This window comes from Nilaparvata lugens, chromosome 4, assembly GCF_014356525.2.
Source record: "Nilaparvata lugens isolate BPH chromosome 4, ASM1435652v1, whole genome shotgun sequence".
NCBI lineage: Eukaryota > Metazoa > Arthropoda > Insecta > Hemiptera > Delphacidae > Nilaparvata > Nilaparvata lugens.
In genome coordinates, this window is record NC_052507.1 from 34,066,993 (window position 1) to 34,078,805 (window position 11,813).

General features: G+C 35.0%; 2 protein-coding genes across 10 annotated transcripts in view; both read right to left on the bottom strand.

Moving 5' to 3' along the window:
- Positions 1 to 445: 445 nt before the first annotated feature.
- Positions 446 to 1,717, bottom strand: LOC120351042 (craniofacial development protein 2-like). The gene is made up of 2 exons (XM_039426979.1): positions 1,408 to 1,717; positions 446 to 687 (listed from the first exon to the last, which is right to left on the bottom strand). Exons 1-2 carry the CDS (start codon positions 1,715 to 1,717, stop codon positions 446 to 448), a joined length of 552 nt encoding a protein of 183 aa, XP_039282913.1.
- A 3,101-nt stretch (positions 1,718 to 4,818) lies between these two features.
- LOC111054858 (steroid hormone receptor ERR2) overlaps positions 4,819 to 11,813 on the bottom strand; it is a 71,333-nt gene continuing 64,338 nt past the window's right edge. For 5 of the 9 annotated variants that reach the window (XM_022341977.2, XM_022342018.2, XM_039427365.1 and 2 more), the window contains 4 exons: positions 11,233 to 11,406; positions 10,278 to 10,459; positions 8,804 to 8,976; positions 4,819 to 7,905 (listed from right to left, as the gene is read on the bottom strand). In XM_022341977.2, the coding sequence (XP_022197669.1) occupies positions 7,743 to 7,905; positions 8,804 to 8,976; positions 10,278 to 10,459; positions 11,233 to 11,406 (692 nt within the window). In that variant the 3' untranslated portion in view covers positions 4,819 to 7,742. The remainder of the gene's footprint in view (positions 7,906 to 8,803; positions 8,977 to 10,277; positions 10,460 to 11,232; positions 11,407 to 11,813) is intronic. The other 4 variants (XM_039427362.1, XM_039427364.1, XM_022341985.2 and 1 more) reach the window with 1 other exon arrangement.

Sequence of the window (11,813 nt, forward strand, 5' to 3'; positions counted from 1 at the left end):
ACTCAATCTACTTACAATTGTTTTTGTATGTGGCCATCTGCCTATTATTATTTTATTGTTATTAAATCTCATCTTGTTGATTCATTTAGTCTTTTATTGGCGTACTTACCACACTTCAAGCTATCAGTATTTTTATGCACAGAATTCAAAGATTTATTTGTAGGTATTAATACCAACTATCATTCACAGTCCACTGCCCTGACCTTGGATTCTGTCAGCTCTTCTCAATTATTTGGTTCGCAGCTTGTAATTGATCCGCTGTAGAGTAACCTGATCTAAATCCGGCCTGTTCAGAGGGGTGGTTTTCGTAGATCTTGTTGATTATTCTGTTCTTGCTTATGCTGGCGAATATCTTATACAGAGCCGAGGTTAAAGTGATTGGCCTATAATTTTTAATATCCAAGCGAGATCCTTTTTTAAATAGAATTATTACTTTGCTTCTTTTTCAGGCTGAGGGCACTCGTTTCTCTTTCAGTATTTTACTGAAAAGTAATTTTATAGTGCTCATTAACACATCCAACCCGGAGATTATCACTTCGTTTGTAATGTCATCATCCCCAGGCGCCTTGTTCTTTTTCAGTTGCTTGATGGCTTGTTTTATTTCCTGCTCCAATATATCTGGCACTCGAAGTTCTGGCTCCTCTTCTCTAGTGTTCCTTCTTTCTGTCTGATGATCCATTCCATTTCCTTCTTCATAGAGCTTCTCAATAGAGCTTCTCATAAAACAATGTAACTTGTTCTAATATCCTCCCTCTTTCCGTTGTAGATGTTCCATCTTCTGTGTCCAACTTTGGTATCCATCTCTTCTTAACACTGCTTATTAGTTTATGTATGCTTTTTGTAGACTCTGAAGTGGCCATTATTGTTCTAATCACATTCTCCTCGTAATTCTTCGTTTCCTTCCTTATTCTTTTTCGAGCTTCTTTTCTGAGATCTTGATGTTTCCTCTTTTCTTCTTCTGATTTGTTCAAAATTCTATTCAATCTTTCTCGCTCTTCGATCAGCTGCTTTGTCTCTCCAGATAATTTATTGCTTCTTCTTGCAGCATGCTGACGAACTCTGTTTAGACTTCTTGCTGCTTCCGAAATCGAATTTACTATTCCTTCATAAATATTTCCTCAACTGAACAGTTCTCTGAGAGGTCTCTGTTACTCATCTCTCTCTTTAGATTCCTGACAAACTCTTGCTCATTCAAATCGGTTGTTCTTATTTGCTTTTTCTTAATAAAATATCTCCTCTTTGGCAATATTAATTTTCCCATCAATAATCTATGGTCAGTATCGAAATCAAGCCTTTTTTGCACCTCTAGCTTTTTTATCAAATTATTAGATTTTTCTACTATAGAGAAATCTATTTCATGTACAGTATCTAGTGGAGACTTCCATGTCCATTTGTCCGCTAACTGACCTTCAAAGAACGTGTTCATTATCTTTAGATTATTGCAGAGTGCGAAATCTAACAGTTTTTCTCCCCTCTCATTTCTAACTCCAACTCCGTAGATTCCGTTTGTTCTGTTCTCTCCAAGCTTGCTTTTTCCTATTCTTGCATTAAAGTCTCCAAATATAATTACTTTCTCTCCTGTTGTTTTTGAGCTCAATAGATTATCCAACATGTCGTAGAACAGATCGACTTCCTCTTCTGCGCTGTCTGAAGTTGGAGCATGAACTTGAATCACAAATATTTTGATGTTACCTATCGTTAGCCTCAGGATCGCCATTCTGTCGGATATCCCTATAAACTGTGTTATATTATTTTTCATACTCTTGTTAACAAAGAATCCCGTACCTCTATGTCCCCGGGTGGCTGCAGAATGACAAAATAAGTGGCCGCTATTCCGTTCTTCCATGCTTTCATAACTTCTTCGAATTTCCGCAAGTCCTATAATGTGCCACTCCTGCCCGTCTAATGCCTCTTCAAATTCAATCAATCTCTCTTCTCCAAACATCGTTCTTACATTGAGTGTTCCCAAAATAAAATATTTCCTATCTTCATTAATCTTGCTTTTACAAATATTTCCATCTCTTGTAGTCCTATTTTTGTTTTCATGTAATTGCTAATCTTTATTAGTTCCATCTTTGCACTCAACTAATGCTGTAAGTAATAAAATTACAATCACGTTTCTTCTGTTGTTACACCGCCTTTGGCTGCTGTCTCTTCGGCAATATCCACTAGCTACATTCCGCCTGTTGCGTCACTGCCTGTGGCCAATAATATTGCTACACCTGTCAGGCTGCCGCCAGTCTCAACCAGCGCCGTTATGACTCCTGTGTCCTCTGCCACCACTCCCGACGTTTTCAGTGGCTGTGCTCAAGTTAAGGCCATTCATGCATCTGTTCAGTTAGGCACAGCTATAGTTGCTGTTGATAACCAGTACAATCAGCAACATTTCCTGCGCGCAGTCCTAGATTGTGGCTCCATGAGATTAATCATCACCGCAAGAGCTGCTGAGCAACTTGGATTGAAAGTTACACCCGCACAAATTCGGCTTAATGGCATCTCTGAGCAAGGAACCGCTGTAAAAGGCACCGCTCACCTGACACTACTGTCTAGACCACAATTAAAAGCCGCCTTTGAAACCGACGCTCTAGTATTGGAACAAATAGCTGGAGATTTGCCCGCATTTCCTATCAACAGTGAGCTTAAAAATTCCCTCTCTCATTTGGACCTTGCTGACCCCACTTTTGACCAGCCCGCCAGAATAGATATGATAATTGGAGCTGACATATATCCCAATGTTTTCGTGACATCGGGATGTTGTATTATACCTGGAAATCCTACCGCATTTTCCACCATATTTGGCCCTGCTCAAAGAAATGCAATTAATTTGCACAATGTTTGCTCAAAAAGAACTGCTCTCCGATGTTATGAACAAATTCTGGGAAACTAAAGACGTGAAGATGTGAAAATTTCATCGCCTGCTGATGAACTATGTGAAAGCTACGGTAAAGCCACCACCTACCGCAATGATGAAGGAAGATATGTAGTCGCGCTTCCATTCAAACCTGAAGCACCCCCTCTTGTCTCAAACCGCAAACAGGCTTACCGAAGTCACCTTGGTCTGTTGAAGCGTCTGGATAAATCCTCAAAGCTAGAGAAGAAATACTCCAATTTTATGAATGAATATCAAGAACTTGGGCATTTAGCGCTTTCTGATACTGCTGTCAACTATGTAATTCCGCATCACACCATTTTTGGTGAACAATGATCCTAGCCAGAAAATTTGTGTTGTCTGCAATGCTTGTAGTAAGAATAAAAACGATTGTAAGCAGATGTACCACCAGATTCTGTCGAGATCTAAAGACTACTGCTATGCAGCTTCGTCAATACCTCCTGTTTCACGGTTTCCTACAGTTTCAAGTCTTCTGCACACCTCTACTAGAAATAATGCCTCCCGCGCTATGGATGCTCTTGTATTTGAGTCACCGCCGCCTCCGCACCTCTGGGTTAATGTACAGCCACTCACTGCCCGCCATTGACATCTCACTGGGTCACCACTTGCTGCTCATTATTGTGGCCACTCTGGTTCACCGCTCGCTTAACGATGACCGCCGCCCTACTCAATCTTGTGATGACCGCACCACTGTTTGATCTGCAGCACAGACTAATGCCTGTTCATGTCTGCATCGCTGAGGATTCCCACTGTTGCACTGCCGCTACCTCCTCGCTTCGCTACACTCCACTTCACCGCATCCATCGCATAAGCTATTTTGTACGCAACTACCGCCTGCACTGTTTTATCGCCGCCTGCCGCCTATAATGATGAGTTATGACCGCAACGCTGTTGCCATATGCTGCCCTACTTCACAGCTCGCTGCCTGCTCATGCTGATTCACTCGCCTCCAGTGATGAGATCACCGCCAATCATTGCTTGCTCACCCCTAGGCGGATTGAAAACTGTCCGTTTTCGGGGGGGGGGAGTATGTTACAGCCAACCAGTTGCGGTAAGTAACCGCTACGAGCGCTGCCTCTAGAACCTGCAGAGCTGATTGAACTGTCGTTCACCTAGGAACCGTTCTTTGAAGGAGTCGTTCTCGAGTGATCGTTCACTCAGTTCACAGTACAAAGAGTCGATCCCGCTTTCCTGCAACGTATCGTGTCGTTCCCGCTCCAAGTTGGATGTATATTGATTTTCTACAAGATTAATCCGATCCAAGTGTTTTATTCCTGTGATACCGCATCCTAATGAACCTGAGCCTTATTATTGTTGTGTATAATTCATAAAGACAGTATAAGAACCAAGCAAGTTTTGCTCCCGCCTAGTAGTGAGATTCCCACCTTCGTATGAAAGACTCTGTTTTACACCGCCTTGTTGTTTTGAACTTGATTTATGTGTTTGAATACTTAATTTGAACCACTTATTGTTGGTCTGGTCCTCCGATTATTAATAAAAGTGTATTCGTTTCAACTTGTGTTCACTCAATCTAGCCTGGCTTTACCTTTTAGAAGCTACTAATTAATTTGTTTGCTCGGTGGCCATATCAAGCATTATTAGGAAGAGTGTTGTTGCGTCCAATGTTGAACTGTTGTCGAAGAGCTGTTATTGTTTTGTAATTAATGCAAACAGTGAAACCATAATTAGCACAAGTAAAATAATTCTGATTCTGAAACTATAGAGCGTACATGTTTCTTAAATGATGATATAAATTGTTTCAATATTTTCTTAAGTTACCTTGGCGTATAGCATTAACATTGTTGAGTCGTTGAGTGTGTAATCTTTAATGGCAACCATTTGTCAGTCGACACTCAAGTTAGTTGATTACTTCTAAATAGTCTCTGAAACGCAACGTGATGGTTATGATCAATGAAAATAAAGTCTAATTCCTCTAAAAATCGTGAATCTCTTTATTTTGATCAACAACATTTACATAATATACTGTATATTAACGATATTGTTTTAAAATACATAATTTATGTGATACATCATCTTATGTAATAAATTAGTAGGTACTCTCTAGAAGTTCTATATTAGATGACGAAGCATAATTTCCACATAATAGATTCACTTTCATAATTCTAGCGTGATTTGGGAAGTTACGTCGCATTTAATACTTGCAAATCACAAAACTAAAATCAATCAACATCACTTATGAAATTTCATGAATTGCAGTAAACATATTTCTCCTATTATCAATAAATATTTCAGTAGTTTTACTGCAATCTACAATATTCAGAGCTACTTATTATGGAGTGGAACGTGTAGCCTTATCTGAATTCTACCAACTCTATGGAAATATCAATTTTTATGACACAATTTAAGATTATTTGTTCTATTTGACATTCTTCGCCAAATAAACTATTGTCAATCAACACACCAATCGAACTAGATTAAAACGATCTAATAATAAATTCAACAGATGACATATATGATATGTCAAGCAGATTCCGTAGAAAGGAATTGTAAACCATTCCCGATAAGGCTTTTAAAAATGAGCGGTTCCAAAGCTATATTCTTTCTTGTCAATATTATTGATCACTATAAAATGAGGAACAACTGTTTTATACTTTTTATCAGTCTTATTAAAAAAATTAAACTGAACAAAAGTTTAAGCAATGGTATAACTTATATTACAAATGATAGAATCGATACAGTAATCGCAAATTTCAGTAAGAATTCAACAAAGAAATAAATGAGATAAAATTCTTATCCGGAGTAAGCATATATGACAAAAGACCAAGATAAATGAAGACCAATATATATGATAGTAAACTGCTACCTGTATTGGTTCCATAACTTTTGTATTTCACAATTTTTCTGGTATGCATCGAATTGGATTTGCCAATAATTCATCAATGTAGGCATTATCTATAATACTTGAAGTCTTTAAATAATCTTATATATTTAATTTTCTAATCATAATAGAATATTTTTCACAAGAGAGTTTTTTCTTTGTATTCAAGAGCAAATTCACAGTGAAATAAAATTGATAGTAATTTATTTTCAATTCAAATGTTCATCTAAAAAAAATAATCTTTGAACTTAATTCCTAATCCTGCAAATTGTAACAAATCTGCTAAACAAGGTAAAACGTACTGCACAGCTTGAAATTAGTATTCCGGCATAATATTGTGCGTAAATCCTAGCAACATTTCTCCTCAGCACAAGTGGAATTCGCAATTCTAAAGATGAGAAAGCTTGTTCAAAGCGCGTCAATAAGCTTAGTGAGTTTAACCAGTAATTTGAATGATATACTTGATTACATTCAAATGTTTCAATAATAAAATACACTGCTTTGAATATTGCTTAAAACTTGCTTATTAAGACGAAAAAATCAATTGGTAGCAACGACTAAAGCTATATTATAATTACTAAGTAAACGTTATGCAAAAATTTGTTTCTGTAATCGCAAATCGATGTTTGATTTTGCCAAGGATCAAGGCACTATAGTAGATACGAACAAATGTTTAATTACATTGATAATTTTAAACATTTTTCTTATTTTCCAAGTCCAACTAAGACAAATTTTTAATTTAAAAAATAAAACGCTTTGACACATGAGCGTTGAAAATTAGATCTTTGGGTTTTCTGTAAAATTCATAAACTTGACATACAACTCTTTTGAATTTTTAAAGTGAAGAAATAAAAATCTTCTAGGAAGACGTTTGAGACTTTTACATAAATAGATAGATAAATAAATAAATAGAAGTTACAAAGTAAAGGTTTGAAGTAGAGAGTTCAAAGGTATATAAATCAACCTAGATATCGAAGGTTAAAGGGATGAATTTTAATTAATGCATGTATTAGAATTAACACAATATAACCCCACTTCTTATAAGTAGAACATTATGATGAAACATTGAAGATGAACACTTTATGAATTGTGATGCTCAGTGGAGGGAGATGGGAGGGGAAAATGGACTTTAGATACAAAGATCTCGCTATAAATGAATAAGATGATATAATACGAATAAATTGATGACTTATAATATTATTTGAAAGTAAATGAGCTTAAAGTTCATGTTATTGTGTTTGAAAAAGATTAAAAGAGATAAAACTTGCTATGCTACTTTAAAAAATGTAGTTCCACAAACATTTAAGCCATCTGAAATTCAATACAATTTCAGAGACTAAAAATCCCTTAAAATAAATTAAACTCACTTAGACACGAAAATAAGACTTTTCTATTGGAACCCTCTAAAAATTAAATTGCTTCAACAACGTCTGAAATGTAAACTTTGGATAAGCTTATGCTTCATACAATGATACTGATTACGTATCAGACATCATTAAAAAGTTATAGAATTAGAATTCCGAATTCAAAACCGATACTGTAAACTAAAACTTCAATTCAATTCGCAAACATGAATTCTCATAACTATTCTCAACATAATATATAGCTCACTACTATGTAATTTACAACTAGGTAACAAAATATCACTACAATATACACATCTAAAAATAACATTCACAATATTAAATATTGTGATTATATTAAAAGGCATGTAACGCAGCAGGAGTACTATGTAAAACTTGTGAATGCATAAAATAAAAATACTACACATTAAAATAATATTTTCGACCTGCGAATTTGAAATTCGTAAATATGGCGGTACACCTGCTGACATTACATACTTATCAAAATAAAAAAGGCTAATAACAGTTAATGACGATGATAGTTGTATGACAGCGATCGATTTGGTCTCTCGAAGAAGTACTTTGCATAAAGCTTCCTAATAATTTACTAAATTGAGTGAAACGAGAAGGCATCCCGGAAGGCGTTAGCTGGGCTTGCTGACAGGCTGGCTTACCGAATGCAGGCTTCCAACATTTCAACGAATAATTTGTTCATGAGAATGTTTCCGTCGCGATGCACTCCCACCCAGAAGCGGCGCACCGTCTGATTGGCCTGGCGTAGAGCTGGCAGACACAGCAACAGGTTCTGCATGTGACTTGTACTTGTGTTTGGCCTAAAACATCACAAGTCCATCATTTTTTTTTTCAATTATCGGAATTAAAATCAACAAACCACTTCTAATACAATTTGTACAGGATATTTTCTGTTTTGGAACAGAAACCCTTCGTAAAACAACAAACATCTATGTTGTTTTTTTTAATTGAGACTTTGTACTCAACTAATATTATAGTTATTACTGATATTTTAGTAATAATAATAGTATTTCCTAACATGGGCATACCACATGTACTCCACGAACTATCAATAAGAAGTAGCTAGAAAAACAATCCAAAAAGAACAGTAGATACATCACATATCACAGGGAAAATGAATTATTTAAACCTCCACAGAAGAGATGCATAGTATATAAGTATAAAAATATTATTTTAGTTAGAATTCAATAGAATATGATTATATAAGCGGGACAAAATCCATGAAGTTTTGAAAAGTTGATGAGCTTTTTGCAGTGGATTATAATGGAGAGTGATAATTATAAGAAAATTGATATATTAAAATGTTAACGTATTTAAATATGCTCCATTATTGTATACATTTCCCTGCAAGCAGCTCGTAAAACGGAAGCAAGTGAATAATAGCTGCATTGGTGAAACGCTAATTCAATAAAAACTTCAAGTACAAGTAGATAGTAATTTAATTTTATCTTAATGTTCTGTCGATCTACTTTGAATTATCCTATACAAGAAGTAATACAATTTTATCTTGTTATTCTGTTAATCTATTTAAAATAATTCTATTGCAAATAAGTCTTTAGGGTTCGTAGCGTTCAATATATATATATATATATATATATATATATATATATATAATATATATATATATATATATATGGAACTCAATTTATTTGTCTTCACTTAATAGAGTTATTGTACTCTTATAACTATATAACTCACCTTATAAATGTGACACAGTCAGTCAGTGCTGAGAGTATTGAGTCTCTGAATTTCTTCAACGATGAGAAGTCATCCAGTCGTACGTCAGAATTTGCCAAAACAAGTGCTTTCAATAAAAAGTACTCTTCCTTCGCTATTGATAGCCTTTCCAACCTTTCAATTATTTGTACACACTGGAATAAAACAGAAAACTCGTTTAGATAGTCTACTTGCTTTCTAAGAAATCGAATCTCTATCTATAAAAAGTATTGCTGAACCTTTTTTTTAAATGAGATAAAATATTTGTGTACTACAAATATTATTTCATTGTATATTCTTATTTCAAATGCTATGCTATACTATCAATATTGTAAGTATAGTCGGCACATCATGAGATTGTTAGGGGCGATGAGAAGATAGCACTACTCTGAAATGTTAATTATGTAGTGGACAGTGACAGTGTGGTGACATTTTACAGTAGGCTTATCGGTAAGTTTTCGTAGTATTATTGTTGGTTATCCCACATTGAATATTATACACTGAACTAGACAGTTGGTTATCCCATTCTAATTGAATCACAGATTGAACTAGTGCAAAGTACAACATTTTTAGCTGAAAGATAATTTTTTTGCTTCATAGAATTCTTAGGGAAGGTATCTTATTCTTTTGCAGATGAATATCAAATGGTTAAAATGTCCCATTTAAATATTCGTCGATGAGGAGATATTTAGTGCTATTAACTTCATTTATATGAGGAAAATTACAGTTGTTTGAGTTTTGATTGCAGTTAAGATTCTCATCGAGTATACCAGATTTATTTAATGCGAAAGTGATGTGATAAAATCAATCAACATCCAAGCTCTGTGTACCTCTGTCCAACCACTTTTATATAAGCAAAAAATTTTGTTCTGCGATTTGATGTACCTAAAACCATGATTTCCTATTGAAAATACGTAATGTCATCTGCAAATGATATAGTTCTTTAATTTTTAGCTTCAAGTTCAGTACATCATTAACATAATCATATAATAAAAAGTATTGGCGATAGCACAGTGCCCTGTGGCAAGCGATAGGGAGTTATTTCAAAGATACATTCATACTTACTGTTGAAGATTGATTTCTATATCTGCAAGAAGCTTCTAATTGGTTCTAAAAAATATTCCTCTAAAACCATATTTTTCAAGTTTACTGAAAAGAGATCTATGAGGGACAGTATCAAAAGATTATTAATGTCTAAGAAAACAGCAATAGTCTTTAAATATAGGAATTTTTGGGAAATAGTATAAGTGAATTCAATTGAAGCATCTTCAGTAATTTTCTCAGTCTCAATTGGTTCCTATTTATTATTTTATATTCGTTCAAAATTTAATAGTTTTTCTTTATTAGACTGAACTATCACATTTCATCATTTCCAGTCAGTTACAAAAGATTTATTTTTTCATTATTAGACTGAACTATCAGTGAAATGAATGATTGCTGTGAATTGACAACTCACCACTTGGTAGACCTCATAAGCTCCACAGTCTTTTGCTTGTCTCTCGTCGAGGCTGAAATTGGCGGCAAACCTGAGTTTGCCAGTGTGGGGGAGTGAGCGGTAAGCGAGGCTCAGCGTCAGGATTTCGGCCCAGGTACTTTGTAGCAACCGCATTTGATCGTTTAGTGTAAGATCCGTAAAACCTACAAACAAAATCACAAAGTTCACTATTTGGAAAATGGGATATTCAATACATTAAATTAATACAAAATATGCTCAGTTTAACGCTTATCTATGATTAGATGGATAAATGCTAGCATCTTTTATAATGTTATTCATTTCGAGCTCAAACCATCAGTTGATCTAACACCGTTTAAACTGAGTTATTGCATACGACCCAGGGGGAGTAAAACAGGGTACACCCACTTTTTTAAAAATAATCAAGGTAAACTGCATGTTCAAACCCAAGATATCTACCCGAAAAATCTATCCAGAGGAAATGATGAAATTAGTTTCTCATTTAGTAGTGATAGCAGCAGTAGGTATCCATAGAACCACAAAGTTGTTACAGTCACTAATTTTTCAAGAGAAACTAGTTTGCTAGTGTTACTAAGCCATTATCACTGCATAGTGAACTAGTATTTACTAAATGCGTAATACAGTAGTGATTATACAGAATACACAAGTATTTTCATTCAAAACCTATAGGCCTAGTTTGGAGTTGATTTTGAACTGTTTTAGGCTTTTATTACAATAGGAAGGTAGGCTCGAAAACCAGTCGGAATACTAGTTTCCAAGCGAATCGCGGGGCATTAGTTGTTATGGAGCTTATAAGACTGGAGTCCTCGCCACATCTGGCACACCATTGGTGTCCGAGAATAATCGCAACACATTAAATCCAATCGCTGCTTTCACACACGGACACAGATTGTTAATTGTTTATGATTAATAATAATGATTGAAAAGCGATACGCACCAGGAATTTGTTTGGCCCATCCAATAATGCCAACGAGTTCGCGATCGTAGAGGTCGCTTAGCATGGCGATTATACTGAGGCCGGGCGAACTCGAGTCATTCGTTTGGTTTGTGGGTTGGAGGCAGCTCAGCACTTCCGGCTCGCACGTCGTCAACATTTCTAGCATTTTATTATCTGCAACAATTGGACAAAATCTCAATATAACATTTTACTGCAAATAATGATATTTTATGAATAAATTTGAAATATTTGATTGATTACATTTCTTTCTTATGCAGATAACAACATATGCTGGTTTACACCAAAAATCATAATGAATAACATTGAACGATATGAAAAGGAAGAGAAATTATGATAATATAATATTGTGTTGTATCTAGTATCTACATAAATCTCAGGAATTTGAACATAGTCTATCAATTGCTCTTACAATCCCGTCCAAAAAAGGGTATTATGCTTTTTTATTTACTTACTAATGAACGATTGAATAGCATTAGCATTTACTGATTCTTGAATTTTAAAGTGAATTAATAATAGATTAGTTCAATGTTTCGATTGTAAAGAGCATTTCAACTATCAAG